This window comes from Chlamydotis macqueenii, chromosome 25 (assembly GCF_036417535.1).
Source record: "Chlamydotis macqueenii isolate bChlMac1 chromosome 25, bChlMac1.mat, whole genome shotgun sequence".
Classification (NCBI taxonomy): Eukaryota; Metazoa; Chordata; class Aves; order Otidiformes; family Otididae; genus Chlamydotis; species Chlamydotis macqueenii.
This window is the reverse complement of record NC_141580.1, coordinates 4,476,717-4,488,977: the sequence shown is the minus strand read 5'-3', so window position 1 is coordinate 4,488,977 and position 12,261 is coordinate 4,476,717. Positions and strand designations below refer to the sequence as shown.

The following is a 12,261-nucleotide window of genomic DNA, read 5'->3' as shown; positions in this document are numbered from 1 at the left end:
CCCGCTCCGCCGGCCACAGGCAGCGGCGCCTGCCAATCACCGGCGCCCCGCCCCGCAGGGGCTCCTCCCCCTCGGCGGACGCGCCCTCTCACGTGAAGTCGGCGGCATGACGTCAGGGCGCGCTCGCCGCGGGGGACGATGGGAGCTGTAGTCCGGGAGGAGCGAGGAGCCCCGGGCGGGGGCCTGGGAACGGGGGGGTCCCGGCGGGGGCGCGGGGCGCGGCCCCGGGCAGGGCCGGCGAAGGGGCCGGGGAGCCGCGGGCAGAGACTCACGCGGAGCCGGGGCTGGAAAAATAAAGCCTTTATTTGCCGTTGGGGCGGGGGCGCGGCGGGTAGGGGCCGGGCAGGGGCAGCCGCGCCCCACCTCGGGGCACCCCCCGGAGACCCCCCCCCCGGACCCTCTGAACCGGCACAAAATCCGCCGGCAGCACCCGGGGGGGAAACCGCTGCCCGCCCCATCCCACGGCCCCGGGCACGGGGGGGGGTCCCGGAGGGGCTGTCGGGCCTGGCCCTGTTGTAAAAAAGACCCCGTGGGCAAAGAGTACAAAACGGTATCAAAATCCCTGCCGGCGCCGGGCCCGGGCCGCGCCCCGCGGGAGCCCCCCCGCCGCTGCCCCGCTCCTCCCGGGGGGCTCGGGCTGGCGGAGTCGGACCCGGGGACCGAGGCGAGGATGGAGCTGGTGTGGCCCGGGCAGCGAGGGGGGCACAGCGGGGCGGTGGGCGAGGCTCCCCTATGGCCAGGGTCCCCCAGTGCGAGGGTCCCCCAAGGCCAGGGTCTCCCAGTGCGAGGCTCCCCCAGTGCGAGGGTCCCCCAGTGCGAGGCTCCCCCAAGGCCAGGGTCCCCAAGTCCAAGGGTCTCCCAGTGTGAGGGTCCCCCAAGGCCAGGGTCCCCCAGTGCGAGGGTCTCCCAGGGCCAGGGTCTCCCAGTGCGAGGCGCCCCCAAAGCCAGGGTCCCCCAGTCCAAGGGTTTCCCAGTGTGAGGGTCCCCCAAGGCCAGGGTCCCCCAGTGCGAGGGTCTCCCAGGGCCAGGGTCTCCCAGTGCGAGGGTCTCCCAGGGCCAGGGTCTCCCAGTGCCACCCTGGTGCCCGCAGGGTCAGTGGGAGCTGGTGGAGCTGGAGCGATGTTCCGGGTGGGCACGGGGCCGATGGCCGGCCGAGCAGCCGGGAAAGGATTGGGCAGAACGGGGTGGCAGCGAGAGGGGCTGCAAGTCCGAGGCCTGGGGGGGATCAGGGCTGGGGGTGTCCCCCCGCAGCGGGCACGGCCCCTCAGCACACACCCAGGGGTGCGTGGCGGGGCTGGCGGTGGTGTGGGCCGAGCGGCTGCGGACGGGGCAGCGTTTGGCCCGGGGGCTGGCGGAGGGGGAACTGCGGGAGCTGGGGGGCACAGGCGGGGGCGAGGGCGAGGGGGGCAGCGGGGCGGAGGGCGGCGAGGGCCGGGAGGGCGGCGAGGCGGCTGTGGGCAGGTGGAAGGGGCAGGCGGGGGGCTGCGGGGCGCCCAGGCGGCCCTGGAGCAGCTCCATCATGCGCTGCAGCTCCCGGCTGAGGTGGGAAACCTCCTGGTTGAGCTGGTTGATCTGGAAGGGGAGGGAGAGCGGTGAGCACCGCCCGGCACCCCCAGTCGAGCGTCCCGGTACTTTCGGGGACGCACCCCCAGCCCCCATCGCACCTCCTGATTGAGCCTCCTGATGTTTTGCTTTATCTCCTCCGCCTCCATGGCCAGGGCTGGGCCGCCCGCGTCGGTCCCTGCTGGGGAACACACGCACAGTGGTGGAGGGGCTCCCCGAGCCCCCCAGCCCCACGGCCAGCGCCCCCGGCCGTGCCAGAGGTACCTGACGTGGGGGAGTCCCTCGCCGCGCTCTGCAGCGGGGGGTCCACGTTGAAGCAGAAGGTTTGTGGCTCCGATGTCCCCCCGTTGTCTTCGATCCCGTCCACAACTCTAGGGCGGGGAGGGGGTGAGGGCCTCCCCGGACCCCACGCAGCCCGGCGGGCACAAATGCATGGCAGCAGGACGAGCCACCGGTGTGGCCCAGCCTTACCTGGGGCTGAGGTCTGGGGGGCCGTAGGCGTGCAGGGAGGGGATGAGAAGCTTGGCCGGCCTCCTGCCCATGCCAGCCTCCGGCTCCGGGAGCCGGGCATCCCTCCGGCAGCGCGGAGAGGGGCTGCGGCCCCAGCTGCAGCGGGCTGGGGAGCGGCAGTTGCGCTGCAGGGCTGAGATCTGGCACAGCTCATCACCCAGGAGGCTGCTCAGGGAGCCGCGGCGCGCTGGGCTGCTCAGCTGGGGCAGCAGCAGCTTGCGGCGGGTGATGGCGGTGGGCGAGCGCTGGAAGACCTCGTCGGGCTCCTCCTCGTCCTCCAGGATTGAGGGAAGGGGCTTCTCCGGGGCGGCACCGCTCTCCGGACGAGGCTGCGGTGGGCATGGGGAGATGTCAGGGTTGGTCCCCACGCAGGTGCCGAGGTCGGGCACGGGCCCCCCCTGCCCCAATCCTCCCTCCTGCCCCTTGTGCGGCACAAACCTGCGGTGCCTGCGACAGCCGCGGGGACCGGGAGTAGCGGCAGAGCCCCTGCGGGGAGAGCAGACGGCACCGGCTCAGCAGCACGTGGAACCCCCGCACGTGCTGGGCACGCGCCCACCCGCTCCCCACCTCAGCACGCAGCCCTCCCATCCTCTCCGTGCCCCCCTGGGTGACCAAACGCACCCCAGCCCCATGCATCAGCCCTGGCCCCAGCCTCCACAGCCCCTCGCCCGCTCTCCTTCCTCTGCTGCTCTCGTGACACTGATGAGCTGCCAGGCCTCAGCCTGTGTGTTCCGAGCCCCAATTCCCAATCCCGGCTCAGCCGTCGGAGCATCGTTTCACCCACGAGCGTGCCTGCACAGGGCTTCCGCAGGACCTGGCAAGCTCTGTTTGCGCCCACCCTTGGTTTGTTCATCCCTCTCCCGGGCGATGGACACGTTGGGTTTTGGTATCTGGGATCGCGAGGGCAACCTCCAGCCCCACCTCTACAGGGCCTGGGGGCGGTGGGTGCTGGGGGTCGGGGGGAGATGCTCTGGAGGAGCCCCCGGCTGCAGAGTCAGCAGCAGAGCCGGGGGAGGAAAAGTGCTGCAGAGCTATTTCTGCAGCAGAGCATCCCCCCGGCGCGCAGTCGGCAGTGTGACTAAACCCGGCAGCCCCCGGCACTGCCTCCTGCGCACCGGGGGGCCATGTCCCGGCTGGCTGTCCCGCTGTGCCCCCCAGTCCCCTCCACCCCTACTACAAGCCCTCCATCCCGCTCAGCTTCCTGCATCTCAAATTCTTTCATTTCCAATTGCCCGGGTTGTGTGGAGCCAAGAGGAGCCGGGACGGGACGTACCTGGATGGCCAGGGTGGCACAGCCGCAGCCCCTGCCCCAGCCTCGGAGCCTGGGGACGGCGAGCAGGGAGAGGACAAACTCCCCTTCGGTGGCCGTGCGGACCCCCAGCCCCGCTCCGGTCTCCGGGGTCGCGAGGACGGGAAGGGGCCTGCGAGGGAGGACACGCACCCACCTCCATCTCGCTGCCCTCCCGCAGGTTGAAGGTCAGGTCCTGGTGGATGTCGGCCGTGAACTTGCTGGCGTACTCGGGGTAGAGCTGCAGCACCTCGCAGAGCCCCTGCAGCCCGATGTACTGCAGGTCGCAGTAGGTCAGCGCCTTCACGTCCGCGTTGGTCTTGATCACCTGGTCCGTGCTGCACAGGTCGGCTCCGATCAAGTCCCCTTTGCCTGCGGGATGGGATCGGGGTGGGCTAGCGGCGCGCGAGCCCCAGGCCCCTCGCCCAGATGGGCAGCAGAAGGGGCAGGGGGAGATCCCACGCTGCCTGCCCTCACCCAGGATGGCCAGGACCACGTTGTCCTTCAGCACCTCGAGGGAGCCGGAGCAGACGAAGTAGTTGGCCTGCAGCGCGTCGCCCTGGCGCAGCAGGTACTCCCCCGGCGCGCAGAACGAGGTCTTGATGTGGAGCGAGAGGGAGCGGAGGCAGCCCCGGCTGGCCGTCTCGAAGACGGGCAGCTGCAGGATGTCCTTGTTGAGGTGCATGGCCACGTCGGCGCGCAGCTCATCCGGGAAGTCGTGCAGCAGCTGGGGAGAGCGGGGCTGGGGTACTGGGGTACGGGAGGCAGGGAGCCTGCCAGCCCCCGGCGACGGATTCCCCGCCAGAGCGGAGCATCTCGCCGGAGATGCTCTCGGCAGAGCCCAGCGGCTGGCAGCCACAGCACGGCTCTGGCCGCAGTGGTGGGCTGCCTCTGCTCCTCGTGCCCGTCCCGCTCCCCGCGCTGGCAGGAATCTGCCCCAGACCTGGCACCCAGCTCTGGTCCCTCCAGCGACAGGGCACGGACACGTGCGCATCCGCACGCACACAGACATGTACCTACGCACACGCGTGTGCTCTCATAGCCGCTCACGCTGGGTGCGGACTGGGGGCCAGAGAGGAGCTGGTCCAGCCCCGCCAAGACCCCCTACCTCGTTGGCATCGATGCCGTTGTTCACCGACCAGGTGGTCTGGAAGTACTCCAGCATCCTCTGCTTGAGCTGCTGGGGCAGGCGGTGGACGCGGATGAAGTCCTTGAGGTCCTTCATGCGGGTGTGGTAGAGCGAGCGGCGGGAGTACATCCGCTGGATGATGGCCGTCACGTTGCCGAAGACGACGGCATGCATCAGCGCTGGGGGCCGGGAGGGCAACGTCAGCCCCGCCAAGGGGCCGGCTGGGTGGGGGCTGCGGCGGACGGGGGTGCCCGGGTAGGGTCTGAGCTCTGCCCCTCCCAGCAACGCGGGGCCAAGGAGGGGTGCATCACGGGGGGGGCTTCTCCCCTAACCCCAGCGCCAGGGCTCTGTCCCACAGGGCACAGGCGTTCATCGCTCCCCCCGGGTACCTGCTGCACCCGCTGCTCCGGCAGCCGGAGACGAAGCCCTCCCGAGCCCTGCCCCGCTCCCCGCCTCACCCCCGATGAGCATGGTGCAGATGGAGAAGATCTTCTCGGCGTCGGTGTTGGCGCAGACGTTGCCGAAGCCCACGCTGGTCAGGCTGCTGAGGGTGAAGTAGAGGGAGGCGATGTAGGCGCTGCGGATGGAGGGGCCCCCCACCGAGTTGTTGATGTAGGGAGCCTCCAGCCTCTTGCCCAGCTCGTGCAGCCAGCCTGCCAAACACAGCCGGGGGTTAGCGCTCGCCGAGGGACCCGCTGCTCAGCACGGCTCCCGTCCCTGCCCCGGCCTCGCTTCATCCCACCGGACTGCTCTGCGCACCCGCTCCCTCGGCAGCGGCATGAGAGGGAGCGGGGCGTCGCGAGCGTGCCCCCCACCCAGCGCGCGGGCAGCCCCGCTCACCGATGTCCCAGGTCTGGGGGTCGTTGCTCTCCATCTCCTTGCGGCCGATGACGTACCAGATGCAGGCCATCCAGTGGGCCAGCAGCGCGAACATGGACATGAGCAGGGTGAGCACCATGGCGCTGTACTGCGAGTAGCGGTCCAGCTTCTGCAGCAGCCGCAGCAGCCGCAGCAGCCTCACCGTCTTCAGCAGGTGAACCAGCGAGGTCTGGGGGAGCGGGGCGAGGCGGGTGAACCCGGCTGAGCTGCAGGCAGGGGTGGGAAGGGACTCCCACCCCGCTTCCCGCCTCTCCCCGGGACAGGGACCCTCCAGCAGCTGCCAGGAGAGTGGTGGGCTATGGGGCCGGCTGGGAAGAGCTGGTCGCCGAGCAGCCCTCCGCCACCGTGCCCAGTGGGCAGCCGGGGTCCTGGCTTGTCAGGGCAGCAGGTCACCCAAGGAGATTTGGGGTGGGAGGGGGAGCAGGCAGCAGGGGCTTTGCTATCAGGGGTTGCATTTGGTGAAGCCGTGCTGGCAGAAAGCTGCTCTAATCTATCGCGCGGGGAAGCCCTAGCAAGCCGCCGTGCCTTGGCTGCAGAGATCCTGGATGGAGAGAGCCAGAGGTGCCCTGGTTTAGGCAGGGGGGGTCCCTGCTGGGGCTGCCCACCCCACCACCCTCAGCTGTGTGCCCCCAGCTCGCCCAGCCCTGGCAGCCCTGTGTGCCCCGTGGTCACAGCCCAGGAACGCATCCCCAATTAGCAGGGGATGCGAAGGGGCTGGTGCCAGCGGCGCACTCAGCAGCCATCGCTGCTGCTGCCGCGGGGCCCCTCGAGACCCCGGGGAGGCTCGGGCTGGGACCTGCCTTCATCACCAGCGTGTGACGAAGTGCCCCTTCGCTGTGATGGTGGGGTGTGTGTGCACGAGGATTTGCACGGGGACGTGGAGCTGCTCAGGGCTGCTCCGTACCCTGGGCAGAGCACCGGGGTGCTGGGTGCTGGGTGTTGGGTGCTGGGTGCAGCTTCCAGAGCGGTGCCTTGGCCCTGACTGTCATTTGTGGCAGCCTCTGGTTAAATTAAGATGCGTGGGAGGCTTCCCACTATAGCTGCCATCGCCGCTTCCCTTCACTGCCCGTGCCGCTCCCAGACAGGCGTGCGAGGAGCGGATCCCAGCGAAAAGGGCTGCCCCCAGCCCACGGCGCGAGCGGCACTCACCACGGTCACGTTGAAGACGTAGAGCAGATCGAAGGGCAGAGCAGCAATCAGATCCACGAAGAACCAGGTGGCCACGTAGTGGATGCAGATGGAGCGGGGGTCGTACACCACCTGGCCCGACTGGCTCACGTACGTCGTCCGGAAATTCAGGATGATGTCTGCCCCGGGGAGAGCAGGACCAGCCCTCACCGCCCCCGCCGCGGCCGGGGGAGCTGGGCCAGGGTCCATGGCCAATCTGCGTCCCACTCCCGGAGTGCTTGGCACCAGGATGGGGACAAAGCGCTGCCAGCTCCCCTCTCCATCACCCCTCAGGTCCGCCCCTCCGGCCGCGTCCCACCCCGTCCAGCCACGTCCCCCATCCCACGTGGATGCTGGTGGCACGGACCTACCCAGGATGAAGAGCATCTCCACAGCGATATCGCTGACGATGGTGCTGCGGGCGGCCGAGAGGCTGTCCTCCGTGCCCGTGAAGCAGACGTTGTAGGGGACGGTGATGGCCACGTAGAAGGTGGCCAGCAGGATCAGCCAGTCCCAGAGAGCCTTGAAGATGCTGTAGTGGAGCAGGATGAAGCGGGACTTCTGCACCGAGGCCACTTTGTACTCGGGTACGGACGGCTTGTTCTCGAACACGTTCTGCGGGAGCAAGCGGCGGGGTGGCACACGGATGGCACCGGGGCCTTCCCACACGATGGGGTGGAGGCCACCACAGCACCACCCTCCCCCCCCGCCCAGTCCTGCCAGCCTGGCTGACAGCCCCTGATGCCAGGGTGATGGACGCGCGCTTCCCGTGGAGCACGTGGGCTGTGCTGAGGTCACCCTCAGAGATGGGCACAGAACGCCCGGTTACGGCACACGAATTAACACGACGCTAATGCTATTGACCGTAATCCACTGGCACCGCCAGCTGCTGCCCACAGCCCTTGCAGGTGCCAATTCGCGTGCTGGGGCAGAGCCACCCCCAACCTCTGCAGAGAGCCCAGCCTGGGTGAGGGGAGAGCCAGCTCCATCCCCAAAATTCAAGACTGGCACGCTGAAACCCTTTGCCTGCTTGCCAGCTCTGGGCCCCCGGTTGCTCTTGGCCGGTGACACCCAGCCCCACGTCTGCCGGCGGTGCTCATCACTGCGGCCGTGCCCAGAGACCCCGCGCTGGGGCCTGGCTGCCACGCGAATGGGCTGGCACAGAGATGACACCAGTCCCTGCTGCTGGAAGCCCCGCTGCTCGTGCGCCCGCAGCTGCCGCAGCCTGGTAACGGTGCTCCCCGGGGCTGGCACGGCTGTGCCGTGAGCAGGCGGCTGGGTTTTCCTGACAGCTGAAACGCGAGGAGAGACACAGCCCTGCCAGAGCTGCCAGGAGATGCGTTCTCCCCACGGCGAGCTCTGGAACCCGCTGCTCTCTCCCCTGCTGCCCACGAACCGCGTTTGCCAGCCTCGGCCACGGTGCGGCTGCCGGGGACGGAGGGCACTGGGTGCCCGGTGAGGTGGGTGCGTGGGAGCAGCATCCCGGCAAGACCGGGGCTCCGCTGCGGGGCTGCTCCCGGGAGAGCTGCAGCACCGCCAGCCCGCCCGCAGCCCCAGCCCGGGAGGCAGCGAGCGAAGCCGGGGGGTCCCTCCGGGTCCTTACGCGGTTGATCTTCATCTCGCCGCGGTCCCTCCGGGCAAATTGGCTGCTGAGCCGGTGCAGCACCGTCCGGCCCTGCCGCCGCGCTGCCTGCAGGCGCGAGCTCCCGGGCTTCTTGCTCCTCTGCTTTTCTGCGGCAGACAGGACACGCTGGGTTAGTGGGAGAGCTGCTGGTGCAGAGCAGGGACCCCCTCCTCGAAGGGGTATGCAAAGGAGGGCAGGACCCAGCAGGGAACTGGGAGCCCCTTGGCCAAGGGGCACACTGCTCCTCGAACCCTGTCCCCGCCCCACAACCATGGCTCACCCTCCTTCTTGTCACCCGGGTGGCTCCTGCCTCGGCTATCTGTGATGTCCTTGAAGGAGAAGAGGAAGAGCACCACCTCCCCCTTCTCGTTCTTGATGGGCATGATGTCCAGCAGGCACCAGAAAGCAGCTCCTGCGGGGGCGAGGTGGGCGGTGAAGGCAGGACAGCCCCTCCGCTGCTCCACGGTGTCACCCCAGGGCCGGCACGGGGCCGAGCACGACCCGGAGCCATGGGCAGGGACCACCACCACTCAACCACTACCACTCACCACCCTTCTTGTAGAAGCAGACCTCGGTCTGGTACTCCTGCCTGCTGTCCAGCACCTTCTCGATGCGCTGCAGCACGGGCTCGCTGGTCTCGGCCCCGTAGAGGAAGCGGCAGCTGCAGTTCTTCTGCATGACCTCGGTGCGGGCAAAGCCGGTGAGGTCACAGAAGCCGTCGGAGCAGTAGACGATGGGGAAGCCGCGGCGGACCTGCGCGTTGGCCAGGATGAAGTTGCTGTCTGAAAGGAGACGCAGCCACCCCTGAGGGTTCGGGGTCAACCTGGGGGGCACGAACAGGACCCCAGCGCTCTCAGCCCCACTCCAGGTCCCTCTGGGAAGCAGCCCCAGGTCTCCGTCCAGCCACCGGCTGCCCCCAGAGCTCGCTCATCCCCTGCCCTGCTGCCCCCCGAAACCCTGTGTGGAGCAGGACCCCAGCCCCACGTGCTGGCAGGGGAAGGAGCCCGGTTCCCATCGCCAGAGAGGCAATCCCCAGCGAGGCGATTCACGCCACCCCCTCGCCATCTGCCGCTCCCACCGCCCGCCGGGGCTCAGGCAGCTTAGTGGGAGCAGCGGCCAACCCAGCCGGGCGCTGCCAGCCCAGAGGTGCTGGACTGCGGTGCTGGGACCCCCAGCCCCAGGCGCGGCACAGCGGTGGCACCCACCAAGAGGGTGGGAGAAAAGCCAGGAGTCTGGGGCCCCACGCCGAGCTGGCACAGTCCTGGGTCGCAGCCCCACGGAGCCTCCCTGGCATCACCCGGCCCCGGCGGGAGAGGGCACCAGGCAGAGGAAAGCTCTTGCCAGCCCCATGCCCTGCCCAGCCGCAGAGCGGCCGCTTTCGCCCCGCAGCCCCCCAGCCGCGGGCCGGGCAGGGGCTCTGCCACCAGCGCTGCGGTGGCTCCTTGCTGCGGGCTCTGCGCCAGCGGCACAGATGGCCTCGTGCTAAAAGGGTGCCGAGGAAGCGGGGTGCACGGCCGGCGCGGGCTGTGTTCACACCCGGTGAGGGCGGACCCGGGTGTCCCCAGCCCCAGCACGGTCTCCAGCCTGCGGGTCCCAAACCCAGCACCCCTGCACCCTCAGGGCCCGGGCAGCAGGAGCAGGCAGACGTGGTTTGCCCCCTCTCACAGTGAAGGAGGGATGCCCGCAGCGGGTTACGGTGCCAGTGCCACCGCAGCAGAGCTGTGCCAGGGCAGGGCAAGAGCAGAGGGGGCTGCGGGAAGGGTGGGGGGGGCAGCTCCAGGCAGCCCTGCTGCGATGGGGGTGCCACCACAGCACAGCTCAGCCCAGGATTAGCTTTAAGAGCAAAAATAGCTTGAAGCTGTGACTAAGGCCAGATTTTGGCTCTGGGGAGCCAGGATTACTGCGTTGTCCAGGATGTGTTATTAGAAAAGAAAAAAAAAAAAAGGGCTTCGATTTGGGAGCAGCTCTGCCGAGCAGAGGCATGCAGCACTGGGGGGCTCGGCAGCCCCCTGCCATGGTGGCCAGCTCGCCCAGATGGGCACCCTTGGGCACAGCCGGCAGCGGCTGCCTGGGAGAGGCAGGGTTAAGTGGCACGGAGTATCGCTGCGGCTAAAGCCCCTCTCCATAGCGGATAAAGCCGATAAGAGGCACGGCGAACCCGCAAAGCCGGACACCGTTTAAAAGTGCCTGGAAAATGGGTTGGCAGCGGAGGGCAGGATGCTGCCAGGGAGCTGTGGGGCAAATCCCGGCTTCTCGGGGCAAATTCCCAGAGCTGTGCAGGGCAAATCCCTCCTTCTCAGAGAGCTTGGGGCCAGCAGAGTTGGGGGAACTCCTGGCCAGCTCGCACATGGATCCTGGTGCCACGCTTGGCCTCTTGCCCTAGCACAGGACCACCAACACAGGGCACACGCAGCTCCACCTCGGCACCTCTGAGCGCAGCCCAGTCTGAGCTGGGCTCAGCCTCCTTACGCACTGCAGTATCACAGGTAAGACCCCCAATGAGAGCTCCGACGGGCAAAGGACACCCCGCGTCACCTGGGATGGTCCGCACAATGCCAGGCCGGGACCCAGCCCAGCGTCGCAGCTGACGGATGCCCAGCGGTGCCGTGGGGGTGGCCGCAGGCTCCCAGTGCCGTTTTCATGCTGGTCCCCCCCACCCAGCAAGGTGAGAGGCATTGCCCCTGCTCCGGGTGCCCGTGGGGGGATCTGGGGTCAGCCCCGGATACGGGGCGTCCCCGGGTGACTGCGCCAGCGGTGCCGGGAGCTGGCACGTGGCCCCTCGGCATGATCCCCTCCTCGACGTGCCGAGGCCTTAATCCGTGCTGGGCCCAGCGCACGGACACGGAGGGGAGCCCGGCTCGGGGGGCACACCGGCACCTCCAGCCGTGGGAAACGGCCCCAAACCAGACGGTGCTGGGACAGCACTGGCCCCGCTCCTTGCCCCTGCCGAAACATCCCGGTACCGGCCTTCCTCACGGCCGAGACCCCGAGCAAGCGGGCGCTGTGCTCGCTGGGGGCGGGGGTCACCGGGGCTTCCCCGTGGCGGCGGAGGTGACGGGCACAGGCTGCGCCCACGGTACCCCCGGGCCTCCGAGGGCCCCTCGGGGCAGGACCGCCACCCCCGCCGGGTCGGACCCGCTTGTCCCCCCCACCCGGGACCCCCCCGCGCCCCGCGTCCCGCGCGGCCCCGCCCGCCGCGCCCGGGTGCTGTCCGTGGTGCTGAGCGCGGACGGAGGGCGGGAGAGGGGGAGCACCCCTACGGCTGCCTGTCACGGGGGGGACACGGGGGGGTCCACGGACATGGAGACGGACACGGGGGGGGGGGGGGGGACGAGAGCACTGAGCTCGGCCACGGACACGGGGGCTCCGGGAGCACTGAGCACGGACACGGTCGTGGACACGGGGAGGCTGGGAGCACCGAGCGCGGACGCAGACACCGACGCGGACACGGACACGAGGGGTCCACGAGCACCGAGCTCAGCCACGGCCACGGAGGGGCTGGGAGCACCGAGCGCGGATACAGACCCGGTGGGGGGCGGGACCACCGAGCACGGACCCGGACCCGGACCCGGACCCGGGGGGTCCCGAGCACCGAGCGGTTCCCGGGCCGGCGCCGAGCGCGTGGGCGGCCGCGTCCCGCCGAGGCGCGGGGACTGCGGTGCGGAGCCTCGCCCTGCCCCCCCTCCCCCCACCCCTCCCGCCGCCCCCCGTGGGGCAGCGCCCCCCGCGCCCGCCCCTCCGTGTCCGCGGCCGGCCCGCCCCTACGTGTGCCATCGAAGCGGGTGGCGATGGTGTCCAGGAAGGTGTTCTGCGGCGCCAGCAGCCCCTTCATCACCGGCATCGTCCCGCCGCCGCGGGGCCACCGCCCCGGGCCCCTCCGCAGGTGCGGCTCCGGCGCCGCGGGCTGATCCCGCCCCCGCCCCGCCCCGGGCCCTGCGCGCCGCCGGCACCGGGAGGGGCCTCGCCACCGGCCCCCTCCCGCGACCGGGCGGCTGTGCCCCGGGCCCCGCCGCACCAGCCCACCCGCGCCCGCGGAGGCTGCGGAAGGGGCGGGACCCGGTGGGCCCGTGCGAGGGGGGCGGCTGCGGGACCCCAGTCCCA

At 70.1% G+C, this 12,261-nt stretch overlaps 1 protein-coding gene across 2 annotated transcripts; it reads right to left on the bottom strand.

The window, feature by feature from the left end:
- Positions 1–285: 285 nt before the first annotated feature.
- KCNH4 (potassium voltage-gated channel subfamily H member 4) lies at positions 286–12,048 on the bottom strand. 2 transcript variants are annotated; one of them, XM_086766492.1, is made up of 16 exons: positions 11,926–12,048; positions 8,709–8,942; positions 8,441–8,572; positions 8,140–8,267; positions 6,908–7,151; positions 6,519–6,676; positions 5,331–5,538; positions 4,949–5,143; positions 4,470–4,669; positions 3,839–4,088; positions 3,519–3,733; positions 2,512–2,559; positions 2,035–2,402; positions 1,828–1,934; positions 1,665–1,744; positions 286–1,572 (listed from the first exon to the last, which is right to left on the bottom strand). In XM_086766492.1, exons 1-16 carry the CDS (start codon positions 11,999–12,001, stop codon positions 1,093–1,095), a joined length of 3,123 nt encoding a protein of 1,040 aa, XP_086622618.1. In that variant the 5' UTR covers positions 12,002–12,048; the 3' UTR covers positions 286–1,092. The 2 variants fall into 2 exon arrangements, with proteins under 2 accessions (XP_086622618.1, XP_086622619.1); XM_086766493.1 differs by having other exon boundaries at positions 1,665–1,741.
- Positions 12,049–12,261: the final 213 nt, after the last annotated feature.